We start from the raw sequence: 14,592 nt of genomic DNA on the forward strand, positions 1-14,592 counted from the left end.
TTAAGTTAAACATATCTGGATTGTTAAAATTTAAGACACAGCTTTTAGCTTTTACACTTTGCGTATCTCATGATACCTTAAACCCACTGTTATTTATAATTAAAACAGAAACTGGTGATCATGATTAGACCCTAAACGAGCTTTATGTAGCCATTTTCGATCATCCATTTGAGACTCCAGTGGTTCGCCTCACATTTATGAGCCCAATATGCCCATCCAAATGTTGCTCGCCCATACACGTCAAGTTGAGCATTTGCAAATCTCTGGTAGTCCTGCTTTGATGCGTCCTTTACATTCCATTCACATGTCCATTCCCCTACAAAATTAAGCCACAAGTTTCGTTTCCTGATTCTGATTTGAGTGCATCTTTTGCATATAAGTGCAGATGTAACTGACTTACCAACAAAAGTTAGAGGGCCATTAGAAGTAGTGACGGCGCCAAGATCAGAAGCTCGTTGGTTGTTGACATAATCAATGTTCTGTTGCACATTCAAGCCATTGAAATTGTTGCTGAACAGATTGTAGTAATGCACATCAATGACTACGCGACTAAGGCCACTTGCAAATGAGAGTAGCTCCTTATGATCAGCAGGTCCCAGACGATTGGACATGATCACGTAAGCAGTTGAAGTGTATTTCCTCACAGCATCATAACCTGCCTTGTAATAACTTTTCAAAGTGTCCAAAGCGACCCCAGGAGCAAGCGGCTCATTAATCAACTCAATGGCAGCAAGGCTTGGCCTATTACAATATCTGCTCAGAGTGACAATATGCACAGTAAAGCTTTAATATGTTCTTAAAACGACACTTAATTTTGACTATAAGTTAAGAAAATTAGTGTTTTAAATGAACCTTGCAGCCAGAAAGTCAATTACAGCAACAGTATCTGCTATGTTAGAATCTCCCCATTCCTGGAATCCATCTCTTGTCGCGCTGTGTTCATTGCCGTTCTGCGAACCTGGGACCGCATGCAAATCAACAATAACCTTCACCCCATATTTTCTTCATTTGCATGCAGAGAAAATAAACATCCATTAGAAAAACATTTGCCTGCATGATAATTCATAAGCATGATTCAATACTACTCACTCTGCCCAATCGAAAGCATTGTCTAAGACTTTTGATGAGCCCCCTACAAAAGGCTTTGGCGGCGCTGGATCGTTTGCAATCCACCACCCAACTGGAATTCTCACAGCATTGATACCATTTGATGACAGGAATTTGAAATCTTCATCAGTGATGTAACTGTCCCAATGATCCTACAAAGAATTTATCCACAGAATCAATTACATTCACTCAACAATAATAATTATCATTTTTATATTTCAAATTGAATTCGTACCTGCAAAACTTGAGGAGCTTTATCAGGGCCAAAGCCATTTGTGATTTGGTATTCACCTCGTAAAGTACTCACAATATTCAGTTTAAACACAGATGGATCACTATCATCCCAACTTGAACTCCCATAATCAGCCGTCAATCTTGTCTCTGAAATGGCCTAATCACATTGCAAAAACTAATAAATCAAGCATCTGTTTTTCAAACACTTAAGATTCATGTACATACAAGTCAAGTACCTGGATAAACATCCCATTTGACGCGCTGAGTCGAACTCGACTAGAATCGCCATCTTTCCTCACAATCTGAAATGTCTCGGAGTAACCAGCTGTATTCGAAACTGCTACTAGACCATTTCCTTGGCCTTGATTCTCCAGTCCAATAAACTGCTTATTGTTCACTCTGAAATTGTAAAATGTCTCATTGACCCTCCACAACTGATCAGTAATCAAAATCAAAGAAATTATTGTCAACAAGTAACACTTTAGCCATAATGCTTTCACAATTAAGCAGAAGCACAACAATTGTGCACAATTTCATAAATTAAGCAGAAGCACTAACCCTGAAAGTTTCCCAGCCAGAAGCTGAGGTTCTGTTGGCTACAACAATGGTGCCACCTCCACTTTCAGCGGCAATATACTTCTGAAACTTTGTTGACATGAACTGAACTTGAGTTCCATCCTGCCATAAATCAAAAGCAAGCAGTATTTAGTACATTGTCAACTGTTCGCGCAGCAGTACTGGTACATGGATTAAAGAAGCTGTGAACAAAATGAAGGCAGTGTGAATAATTGGTGTGAAATTACCAGAAGATCCTTGTTGGGAATATCATCAAAGCGAGAAGGTTTCATCCATCCTTCAGTGACAAGCCAGTTTCCAAGATTCACAGCTCTGAGTGGCAATTTGATGTCGGCATTTTGTGCTAACGACAGAGAGATGACACATGAGAAGAGAAAGAGTGACGAAACAACGTTAGCGTATGAATCGTAAGCCATTATTGTCACTTGCAGAGAAACGATTTCGTGTAAGGTTAATAATTTATAAAGAATTTTAAGTGGACGTCAATCAAAGCCTTCAAATGAAACGGACCAAATTGCCTCTAGTGAGATTTAGCTTTACAGCACTATTGTGGTAAGATTTTTATTGGATTCAGTATTTTAATCAATAAATAAATAGGAACCTAATTTATAACATTTTTATAAAATAATATTGTATTTTCAATTGACTTTTTCAAGTTTCACATTTCCTCACATGCAAGACTCAGTAATGCTCGTAATGTGTATTTCTCATTTTGTAGGAATTCATGTAAATTTAATTTCTAAGATAAATCTCTTATGATTACATATTAAATTCTCAATTAACCTAAAAACTTATAACTTGAACATAAATGCCCCAAAAATGGTTCGGTTCAAGTCAGGGGCGGATGCAGCTTGTGACCAGTGGGGGCTTGAGCCCCCACTGGCAAAAAAAAAAAATTAAAAATAAAAGAGAAATCTTTTAGCTTTTTAATTAGCCCCATTAAATTTATTAAAATAGTCACTATAAATTATAAACACCATAAAATTTAAATTTAAATTTTTAAGAATTAAAAAAACCTATATCTTAATTAAAAATTTAAAATAGTGACTATAAATTATAAATCCCATAAAATTTAAATTTTAACTTTTAAGAATTAAAAAAACCTATATCTTAATTAAAAATAATGATAGCCCACCACCCAAAATATTTTTTATTATCAAAAATAGGATTAATTCTTCCAATTTCTATAATAATAGTAAAGCGAATGTTTTCAGTAATGAAGCTCATGATGAATCATCTTTAGAATCGGATAGGATAAATAATAGTTTGGTTGCTTATATAGGAAACAATAAATTTAATAATATTGATAATGAGTCTATTGCATAACATTTTAAAAATATGAAAATGCATAGAGAATAATTATAAATGCATTAGCAAATATTTTATATATTCAAAATTTTAATTTTTCATATTTTACTATTATCTAATTTAGCCCCCCGTAAATTATTTTTCTAGATCCGCCACTGGTTCAAGTCCCGTGGGTTTTTCATGGGATTCAATTCTTTTCTATAAATTTGTAAGGATAGGATTTTGTCTCACAATATGGATCGAGCAGATTAACCATTCGGATTATTAAGAAAGGAAGAATTGTCAACGTGTTTTATGTTACAGTAAAATTGACTTAATTTGATAATAATATATATCTAAATTCAAATACATTAAAATCGGTAAATTTTTAATTATAAAGTGTCGGTGTATCTAAAAAAGCAAAAAAAAAAAAAAAAAACATGAAAGCCTATTTGTCTAAACTATGGTATCTAAAACTCGAACATCATATTTTTAATCACAAAACTCACGAATGGACATCTTTGTCAATTAAAGGTTTGGCCGGTCGATGATAATAATAATTACTTTAGGAAATGCATGCAACAAAGCTAATCAAATTAGTTGAAGAGCTACTATCATACAGCTGTCTCAATTTTATTATAGATTTTGTTTTTTTCAACCTAAAACTCATCTTTTTTTTTTTTTTTTTTTTGATGCGACCTAATACTCATCTATTATAGAGGAATAATGGTAGTGTCCTTTTCTCACTTTTGTTTGTAAATTAATTGAATCTCGCTGACCGCTGCCCATTAATGTGGTTGCTTTTAATCGCGTCAACATATCTTTGACAAACTCAAAAGATTTGAGGAAAGTAACGCATGTGAACCAAATGTACTGTTAGGAAATAGATGTCTCTTTTTCTTTTCTTTTTTTCAATTAAAGATTTTTTAAGATATTTTTTTCAAAAAGATTTTTATTTTAAGGAATAAATAATTTTTTTATTAGGACATAATTTATTTAAAAAGAAATATAAAAAATAATCACTATATATATAATAAGGTTAGGTTTACTTATTTGTAAAAATAATCATTATTCTCTTGTAGGATTGCTGTGATTTTTTTTGTCGATATAAGAATTTTTTATATAAATTCTTGTCTTGTAAGATTGGTTTTACTCTCTACATGTTCTTTATTGATTATTTTTTTAATATTTCTGCTTGGAAGATATTGGGTGAGATTAAAATTTCCTAACTTATATTGATGGCAAATTAATATGATTTATTTTCCTTTTTATTCTTAATTTCAGGGCATTATATATGTCACTAATTTTAATTTTTCTTTTCCAGATTTCACAGTTAAGAATGCCCCCACTTAAGCATTTGAGTGGAAGTTACCAGAATGGTTTTAATTCTGCAAAATGGCACTGACGTTGGGTTAGTGGCAAGGTAGGTTAGTGATAAAATTAAATAAAACATTCTATCTAATAAGTTATGTGACAGTATCAGGAGAGGTAATTAAGCGATAAATAAATTTATTTTTTCAGAACCATTGAATTAAAAAAAAAGGGGCAAATTTCTGTGGAAACTAAGGATATAAAACTTTCCTTGAAAATAAATGTACGCGGAAGTATTGTTGAAATTTTTGCTATTGCATTAACAAAAAGTAATTGAATTTTATTGGTCAATTTACCTACTTCAGGGGACACTGTAATAAATCTTCATTAGAAGCTTCTGTGACCATAAATGATCGCAGGAAGAAAAATGAGGCCTCATGGACCATAGAGAATTCATCACCTTTTCTCATTTTTTCTCATCCACCAATCTCCTCCTCTTTAATTCCATTGACCAGAAATCAACATACGGCTTGCAAGTCTTCACCAGTAACATAGAAAAAGAAATTCAATATTAGCATTCAAAGATTGTGTTTGACTGAGTCGGAAGAGTTCCTTCTGGAAGAAGATATGTAAGTATGCAACTGATATTATTTCCTTGAATATCCCCCGTCACGAACATATTATAAAGAGCAACTGTCTGACCATCCCATGATCAGAATGATATTTGACTCAGAGCACCCATTAGTTGCAATTCTACTAAAGCCAAGCCGGTGGAGGCCTAGAAAATTTTCGAATAAGCTGAGAGTCACATGGTGCACTATAAGAAAGCTTGCTTTTTGCAGCATTTGATGAACGCTGCATTAAGTCTTATGTAGCATTTTGTCCAACGCTGTTTTGGACAATACTGCAAAAGGTAGAATGTCTAATGTAGCGGTCAACAAATGCTGTAAAAAAAGCATAACAAAACTGCTGTAAAGACAAAATAACATTGGGTAGACGCCGCAAAAACTGTCCTGCCAAAATCCAACATTCGGTCGTTCCTTCAAATATCAAAATTAAATATTCATCCAATTTATCAAAATAGAATATCCAAATTTCAAAATTAAATGTCCATACAAATACAAAAATTTAAAAAGTTACTGCATATGTCCATACAAACATCACAATTGAATATCCAAATATAGATTGTGCACATCAAGTCAATAATATTCAATACATCAATAAACCATTTAGTTTAAAGCTACATAGTTCTTCGGCCAAGCAATCGTGCTTCCAACTACATCATCAAGAACACGAAAATCAGATGTCATACGATATAAAGGAGCTTTTCCGTTTATTGCTATTGTAACCCAAACGTTCCAGCAATCTGGTCCAAGATCCATGCGATGTACCTTTGAAAGTGGATTTGTTGATGCAACTGTTCCTTCTCCGACGACTTTTCTTGTGCCTCTCCAATCCAACAATTTGCATTGCGTATTCTCCACGTTAGATTCATTAAATCCATGTCCGTTGGTGCTTTGAATCTACCACAAACAGGAACAATGAAACAAAGGTATTAGTCTTAGAACATAATTATTGACTTCTAAAGATGATCCATAAAGTATTAGTCTTAGAATATTATCATTGACTTCTTAAAATTATCTAAAACTTACTTGTGAATTATCTTCAAAATCTTGCATTTTTCTCATTTCTACAATTTTGAACCTACAAGCACATGAAATGTCTTAAGATTACTTCTAGCTATAACCAAAGTTAAACACTTGCATTAAAAGCAAATAAATAATTTCAAAAAGTAAAACGGAGCAATACTAAACAACAATGTGGCTTCCAACTTTCAGAAAGTGTCATAACTCATATATTAAAATTAAATTCATTAATACCAACTTCCAGTAATTAACGAATGAGACTTGAAGTTCAATATACAACTAAGCAAATGTAAACATATATAAAAAGACATATACATTCATTACCTCATGTGTCATCATGTAATTCATGAATGATGCTTGAAGTTCATTATATTTGGCATGAAGATCATTTAGTCTGCTCTCAAGCTGAGAAACATTTGAGTGGGTAATTGCTTGTAAAGCCAATTTAAAAGGTGTGGGTGCGAATCCAAATCCTCGCAATCGTCCAGGACGTTCTTTTCCCAATACATGAGTTAAAGCATCACTTTTGACAATACATTTACCTAAGTCAGGATGTGTCCTCCTATGTTCTTTAATTTTTCCCTGTAAGTATGTGTTTTAAATTCTTATTAGCAAACCAATTAACTGGTAAATAAAATAGTTATAAAAAAAATTTAATCACCAAGTTATCAGCAATTTTTTTTTCATCAATTGGTCCATCATTCTTTGAAAAGGCACGAGACCAAACGTCAAATCGAGTTATTGATGAATTTGGATTTTGTTTTATCTACAAAATATACAGATCATTATTTGATTACAGAACTACTGGCAATGCATAAGAAAAAAAAACTTAACAAGAAAAATTACCATTTCATGTCTCAAACGAGGAAGTCCTTTGCGACCTGTACGATGAACTCTTTTTTGCTTTGCCCTCAAAGCTTGGAAATATTTGCTTTTCAGCTAGACGAACTGGAAAAGTTAGTGAATTATTATATAAAAATTTCCTTACACAATTTAGAAGAATTATACTGACCTAAAACTCCATAGAACTTCTATCTATAATGAATTTATTCCATTGTAGCTCAAATTTGATGTTTTGAGGTTTCATCTCTCTCAATGCAGAAAGGTGATTGATCACATCTTTATTTTCAGTCACAACTCTTATTTTTCTTGACAACTCTGACTTGTATATTCTCCAAATTTTTCCCATCATAATAAGAATATAGTCTCTATGACAATCATCAATGATGAATTATTGCTGCAATAGTAAAATATGTTTATTAGTTAAGGAAATACTAGAAGATATACATTTTATCATAAATCAACACATATCAAACACTACCTGGACACAAATCCAAAGTCTTTTTCTTAAATCTTTATCAACTTTATGCCAACTATTTAATGTTATAGGCACCATTTGTTTTACCAAGCTACCAATATAAGAAATCAATTTAATGGAATTATCACCAACAGCCGGCCCGATCTCATTAAACAAAACATCCATACGTTTGCCATCAATAGATGCAACAACGTCAATCTTTGCAAGACCCTTTTTCTTTTTATTCACTTTTGGAAGAGATACTGAATTATGAGAATCAGAGTCACTAAACTCATTGTCTTCAGGTTCATCTCTAGTAGTTATATGTTTTCCATTTGCTCTTTTTGCTGCCTGTTTAGAGGACTATATATAATCATGATTAAAATTAGAGTAAATAATCAAAATAGACAAATCTAAGTTAACAATGTTGAATTATAACTTACGTCAATAAGGCTAGGACCATTCTTCTTCTTCTTTTTTTTTTTTTGCACAATCAGAATCAGATTCACTAAACTCAATCTCTTAAAGTTCATCTAAGATAGCTACATGTTTTCTCTTTGCTTTTTTTTTTGCCTGTGCAGAGCACAGTATAAACATAATCAAAATTAAAATAATCAAAATAACAAATTCTAAGCTGATAATACTGAATCATGACTTACATTAAAAGGTGCAGCCAAATGAATATCTGTAAGACATTTTTTTTCTTTTTCTTCTTTTTCGTACATAAGGGGGGATGGGTTGAATTATCTAAATCAAAATCTGCAATCTCTATATCTTCATTATTATCTCTACGAGCTGTGATTATAGCTGCAAGTTCTTTCTTATGTGTTTTTTCAGCTTGTTTAGAAGACTGCATGTATGTTATTCAAATTAGAATAAATCAACAAAAAAATTTTAATAACTGCTGATATTTAAATAAGAACTTACTTCTCCAATATTTTTTTTTTTTTTTTTTGCATTTTGTAAACAATTTAATGCTGTCCTACATTGAATTGGTTAATGGGCATGTTTACTTGAAAAAAAAATATAAAAGAGAAACAAAAAAAAAGCAGTACGTGGAAAAAATAATATGATAACAATAAACAGTACTAAAAAAAGCTTACACTGAACTATAAAAAAAAAAAGCTTTTAGCTAGGGTTGTATTTCTTTCCAATTGATCACATGTGCCAAGATCATGTCAAATGAACCCAAAAAAAAATGTTAGCTGAATTCAAATTATATCAGGTTATAACAAGCAACAAAAACGAACCAAAAAAAAGCATAAAACAAAGAAAACATATACAAATTATACAAAAATGTCCTCACAATCCTTTCTAACATGTTGTATATCCTCATTCGTATTATAAGGTAAGTTAAGTACTGATGCATCTAATGTTGTATAAGAAGTAAAATCTGAATCTTTGTACATCTCCACGTCATAGGATCGTCGTGATGGTGCTTTCAACACAATATAATATGATGATCTATTATCTATCCTAGAATAGAACACTTGTTTTGCTTGTGAAGCAAAAATAAATGGATCCTTTTCAAATTGTTTCTGTCCTTTCTGAAGATTCACTATGGTCAACCCATCTTCAATTTTAATGCCATTAGTAATGTTCGTCCAATCACACTTGAACAAAGGAACCCGAAATGTATGGTAATCCAATAAAATGATGGCATTTATTATTCCATAATAAGTGATATTTTCCAGAACTTGGTTGTTGTCTTTTCCACTCGATCTGCATATTGTTTCTGCTTCAATAGAGACACCACTATTTTGTGTAGACTTCTCCTTTTCTTTTGTGTGGAAACGAATTCCATAAATAATGTATCTAGGATATTACATTACATGTCTTCTTGGTCCATATGCAAGCCATTTCAATGTTCATTGACCCCACTTTCTTGGAACTTAATCTGTTTCAATTAAATTTCTATTAGCATATAAAAGTGCATATGTTTTATAGTTAACTAAAGTTACATATTATGCAACCTTGTCTGACAGCCAAGTGCAAAATGTCTCTGTGCCTTTTTTGAAGTAAATCTTTACTCCTTGGTCTACACAATCGTCTATCTAAAGATTTCAACTCTATTTTGTGCATTCTATATAGAAAAATAAAAGAAAAAGTTAAGACTAATAATAATTGTAAATAATGCAAGGCTGAATTTCATTATACTTACTCGATATATGGTTCCACTTATGTAGTATTACATAACAAATAACAATGTGCAATATGTAATAATTTATCAGATAATATAGTTGGCTTTCCACCCATGAGTGGACGCCCTCCTACTAATTGTTCATAGCGATCACGTTTAGTACCTACTGCATTCACTTGCCTGTAAAACCTCATGGCCTCTTCAGCAAGATAACATTCAACTATACATCCTTCAGGTCTGCACGATTTCTAACATATCCCTTAACTTTTTCATAAATCTAAAAAATTAATTAGATTAAAAAAATAATTAAATTTTAGTATTTAGCATATAAAGTAAAATAAAATATAATGTAAAAGAGAAATTATAGTTAAACCTCTCAAAAGGATACATTCAGCGATATTGCACTGGACCACATCGTTGGGCTTCATGTCCTAAGTAGATTGTCAAGTGAACCATGATGTTGAAAAAAGAAGGCGGAAAATACATCTCGAACATACATAAAGTCTCAGCAAAATCATTTTCCATCTCTTCCAACTTAGTTCCATCAATTACTCGTTGGCATAATTCATTGAAGAATGTGGAAAGTCGAAATATTGCAGTTTGTGGTCCCTTTGGTAAAAGCCCTTTAATTGCTACTGATAACAATTGTTGCATTAAAATGTGATAATCATGAGATTCAAGACCTGTGATTTTACATCAACTAAAATGCACTTTCCAATGTTAGAACCGTATCCGTATGGCAACTTTAAATCAAACAATCTCTTACAAAATGTTTGCTTCTCTAGTTTAGAAAGCATATGCATGGCTGTTGGTAAACGTATTCCATTCTCTTCTAGCTTTGGATGCAAATCAGATCTAATTCTCAGTTCTTCTAAATCTTTATGAGATTTCAACGCATCTTTTGATTTTCCTTTTCAAATCTAACAGTGTTCTAATAATGTCATCGCATATATTTTTTTCCACATGCATTACATCCAAGTTATGACGCAAGACTAAACCCTGAAAATAATTTTTAAAAAGTTATTATTTGAATAAATATTTACAATAAACATTATTAAAAGACAAATAAAAATGTTTAATTAAATAGCAATTAAAATGACATACCTCCCAATATGGCAAGTTAAAGAATATTGACTTCTTTTTCCATATATGCCTTATTTTCTTTGAATCTTGTTTTCTCTTCCTTTCCCCTTTCTTTTCCATCTTGCCCTTTTTTCCCCAATCATTAACAAAATCTTTTATTTCATGCAATATTTCTTCACCAGTCAGTGACTTAGGTTTTTCCTTAGTTTCCTCATCTCCATCAAAGCATTTTGAAAGAAAACGAAATGAATGAGAGGGGTTAAGAAATCTTCTGTGGCCCATGTATGCAAACTTTCTACTATGTGGTAACCAATAAGAATATGTATCAAAACCACATATAGGACAAGCAAATTTTCCTTTTGTAGTGCATCCAGCTAGGTTAACATATGCTGGAAAATCATTAATTGTCCACATTAAAATGACTATCAAGTTAAACATGGACTTAGAAATTGATGGTTGTCGAAGCCAACAAAATAAATTCCTACTCTAAATAAATTGTGTATAGTGATTGAGCAGGGTCGTGTCCACAGAGATCGGTAATTAACCAAGAACTTATTCTAATCAGAACAATCAATGGTTTAAGAATCAAAGAATCAAATCAAACTAATGAATGAAGAACAGAAGAGGTTTTAACGTGGTTCAGCTAAATCACTTAGCTTACATCCACGGAGGAACAAGACTTCAGGCTTTTATTGAATGAACTCAAGATTACAAAGAATTTACAGAGTGTATTTCATGGAAATTACATGCCCAGAAACTAAGGAGTAACCCCCTTTTTATACTCATGATTCGTAGCCAACTATCTGCACCAGAATCAGCTTAATTCAGTTGCTGATAACCTCCTGGAAACTAATCCCAGATGCTCACGTGCAAGCCATGCTTCATTAACGACTATAACAGCTTCTTTCATTAGAATCTATTCACGTGCGTCTCAGGTGTTCCACTTAAGTAAAACGACATTCCATGACATCGTTTCACTTGGCTTTGGTTTACACACTAAAACGCACTCTCTCAAGTCGTTTCAAAGTCTCTGAATTGCTTTCACTGGTTTCTTTACATAAAGTCTCGATTATTCCAATTTTTTAAATGGAGAACATATACGATGACTTTTACTCTGAAATTAATTAGCAATATAATACCAAGTTTGATTAAAAAGAGAAAATTTTTAAGTTTATTGAATGAAAATAGTGATAATGCAGAAAGACGAATTTTATATTGGAGTTAATTATTAATATTTGCCATAATAATACAAGCAAAATGCTGGAAATTAAAGGAGAAAAATAGGAAAAGCAAAGCAGCGTTAATTCCGAAGTGGAAGGCTTTTCCGGAACTTCTGAGTGAAAAACAGTTTGACAAGGACTTTGACCATCGCCGTCATCTTCATTACACATTATCAGCTCTTGATTCTTGAATAAGAAAAAAAAACCTCAAAAATTCTAACGCTCTACTTGTTCTATATCAATTCTCACGCTCTGCCTTTGCTTTTAAATTTCAATCTGCCAAAATGAATTAACTCCCCAAAATTGTTTATTTTATGGGTTAATTTGGCCTTATTCCGATAATCTTTTAATTACCCTCTTTACACTTGAAAACATTAAGTTACCCCAAAAATCATTCTATCTCTGTTATTTTTAACGGCCAAGAGAGTAAAATAATATTTTTGCATTCTCCTAACAATCAATTAATAGAAAAACGTCAAACTTCTATGTAGGTTAATTTTCACAGGCTCAATCTTTCTAAATTCTTCAAAATACATATAAATATTTTAAATATTTACAGTATGCACCCAATATTTCAAAAAATTTTATTTTGCGCCCAAATATTTTGATTCATGAAATTTTTATGAACTTAGTTATTTGAATGACATGTCGTCTGGTTATATTTACCGGGTAAGACATGTTGTATAGACTACACACAGTGCAAACTCTGTAGGACTTGTCGTCCACTGTTTTATATAAGATGACTTGTCGTCTATTGTTTTTTTTTTTTCCTTTACTACATCATGTCAGCTTTGTATTGGTGACATAAACGGCATATCGTTAATATTCTCAACAGGTAAAACTGTCTAGCGTTAGTTATTTCAATTTGATTACAGTTTGAATTTATTTACTCAAATTTGAGTTTGGATCTGTTGGTGGAGAAGAGGAAATCAAGGAGTGATTGAAAAATGAATAAAAAAATGGAAGGTAGTAACGGTCCACTGCAGCAAGAATGAGAGCTGGCAATCACTGTCAATCTTCCATAATATTTGGCAAATCAATCACTGTCAATCTTCCATAATATTTGGCAAATCAATCACTCCTTGATTTCCTCTTCTCCACCAACACTCCCCCTCAAGTTGGTGCGAAAATATCGATGGAGCCCAACTTGAACAATATCTCTTGAAATCTGGATGCTGTTAAGCCTTTTGTAAAAATATCGGCTAGTTGTAAATTACTAGAAACAAATGGAGTACAAATTATACCAGCTACCATTTTTTCTCGAACGAAGTGGCAGTCTACTTCAATATGCTTTGTTCGCTCATGAAAAACTGGATTAGAAGCAATGTGTATAGCTGCCTGATTATCACAGAATAATCGACTTGATTCTGTTGTAGGGAAGCTTAAGTCCTTCAATAAGGCTCTCAACCAAATAATTTCACTAGTAGTAGTAGACATAGCACGATATTCTGCTTCCGCACTAGACTTAGCCACAACATTTTGCTTCTTACTCTTCCATGTGACCAAATTTCCTCCAACAAAAATGCAATATCCTGTTGTAGATCGACGGTCAATTGGACATCCTTCCCAATCAGCATCGGTATAAGCAGAGATAGAGGTGTGGCCATTCTTGCGCATCCATATCCCCCTTCCTGCTGATCCTTTTAGATAACGCAAGATTCTGTTTACTGCATCCATGTGTTGAACCTTAGGTGCATGCATGAATCGACTAACCAAGCTTACAGCATAGGAAATATCTGGGCGAGTAATTGTCAAATAGATTAATCTGCCAACCAATCTTTGATATTGAACAACATTAGGAAATGGTTCCCCTTCATCATCAGGCTTACCTCCAGTTTCTGTGGGTGTCTCTGCTGGTTTTGCCCCTAATTTTCCGCTATCTTGTAATAAGTCGAGCACATACTTTCGTTGATTAAGAAAAATGCCTTTGGTTGAGTAAGCAGCTTCTATCCCCAAAAAGTACTTCAAAATGCCAAGATCCTTAATAGCAAACTTTCTATGCAAAAATGCTTTGAGCTTTGATATTTCTTCATGGTCATTTCCTGTAATTACAATATCATCAACATAGACCAAAACAACTGTAATGCCATAGATGCCCTTTTTGACAAATAGTGAAGAATCTGCATCACTTCTTTGTAATCCATTCATCATGAGAACTGAACTCAACTTTGCATACCAAGCTCGTGGTGATTGTTTTAGCCCATATAGTGCTTTGTTTAATTTGCATGCAAGCCTAGGGTCTGATTCTTTTGGATGGCCAGGAGGTAATCTCATATAAACTTCCTCTTCAAGCTCTCCATGAAGGAAAGCATTTTTTACGTCCATTTGGTATAGTCTCCAATTTTCATTCACTGCAGGAGATACAAGCACTCGAAAAGTATTCATTTTTGCAACTGGGGCGAATGTCTCTTTATAATCTTCTCCATAAGTTTGAGTAAATCCTCTAGCAACCAATCTTGCTTTATGTCTTTCAATGGTCCCATCACTTTTGTGCTTTATTTTGTATATCCAACGACAGCCAACAGTTTTCTTTCCATGTGGTAGCTTAACAATGTTCCATGTCTTGTTCTCATCAAGGGCTTGTAGCTCTTCGTGCATTGCTTGTCTCCAAATGGAATTGGTGTTAGCTTCTTTAAAAGTTTTAGGCTCTTGATTATTGGATATTGCAGCAAGAAAGATTGAATGAGAAGA

The 14,592-nt window shown here is 32.9% G+C and overlaps 1 protein-coding gene across 1 annotated transcript; it reads right to left on the bottom strand.

The window, feature by feature from the left end:
* Positions 1 to 2,430, bottom strand: LOC102612086 (probable glucan 1,3-beta-glucosidase A). The gene is made up of 8 exons (XM_006464145.4): positions 2,145 to 2,430; positions 1,900 to 2,019; positions 1,578 to 1,775; positions 1,343 to 1,498; positions 1,090 to 1,259; positions 853 to 1,002; positions 401 to 753; positions 1 to 316 (listed from the first exon to the last, which is right to left on the bottom strand). Exons 1-8 carry the CDS (start codon positions 2,331 to 2,333, stop codon positions 132 to 134), a joined length of 1,521 nt encoding a protein of 506 aa, XP_006464208.1. The 5' UTR covers positions 2,334 to 2,430; the 3' UTR covers positions 1 to 131.
* Positions 2,431 to 14,592: the final 12,162 nt, after the last annotated feature.

This window comes from Citrus sinensis, chromosome 7, assembly GCF_022201045.2.
Source record: "Citrus sinensis cultivar Valencia sweet orange chromosome 7, DVS_A1.0, whole genome shotgun sequence".
Lineage (NCBI taxonomy): Eukaryota > Viridiplantae > Streptophyta > Magnoliopsida > Sapindales > Rutaceae > Citrus > Citrus sinensis.

What these genes read in the sequence shown, in the direction of transcription:
- LOC102612086 (XM_006464145.4), bottom strand. Translation starts at nt 2,333, where the DNA reads ATGGCTTACGATTCATACGCTAACGTTGTTTCGTCACTCTTTCTCTTC. An exon ending in TTCCCAACAAGGATCTTCTG is followed by an intron (nt 2,020 to 2,144) that starts GTAATTTCACAC and finishes GATTTATGGCAG; the next exon opens with GATGGAACTCAAGTTCAGTT. An exon ending in AATGCTTTCGATTGGGCAGA is followed by an intron (nt 1,003 to 1,089) that starts GTGAGTAGTATT and finishes ATGCAAATGAAG; the next exon opens with AAAATATGGGGTGAAGGTTA.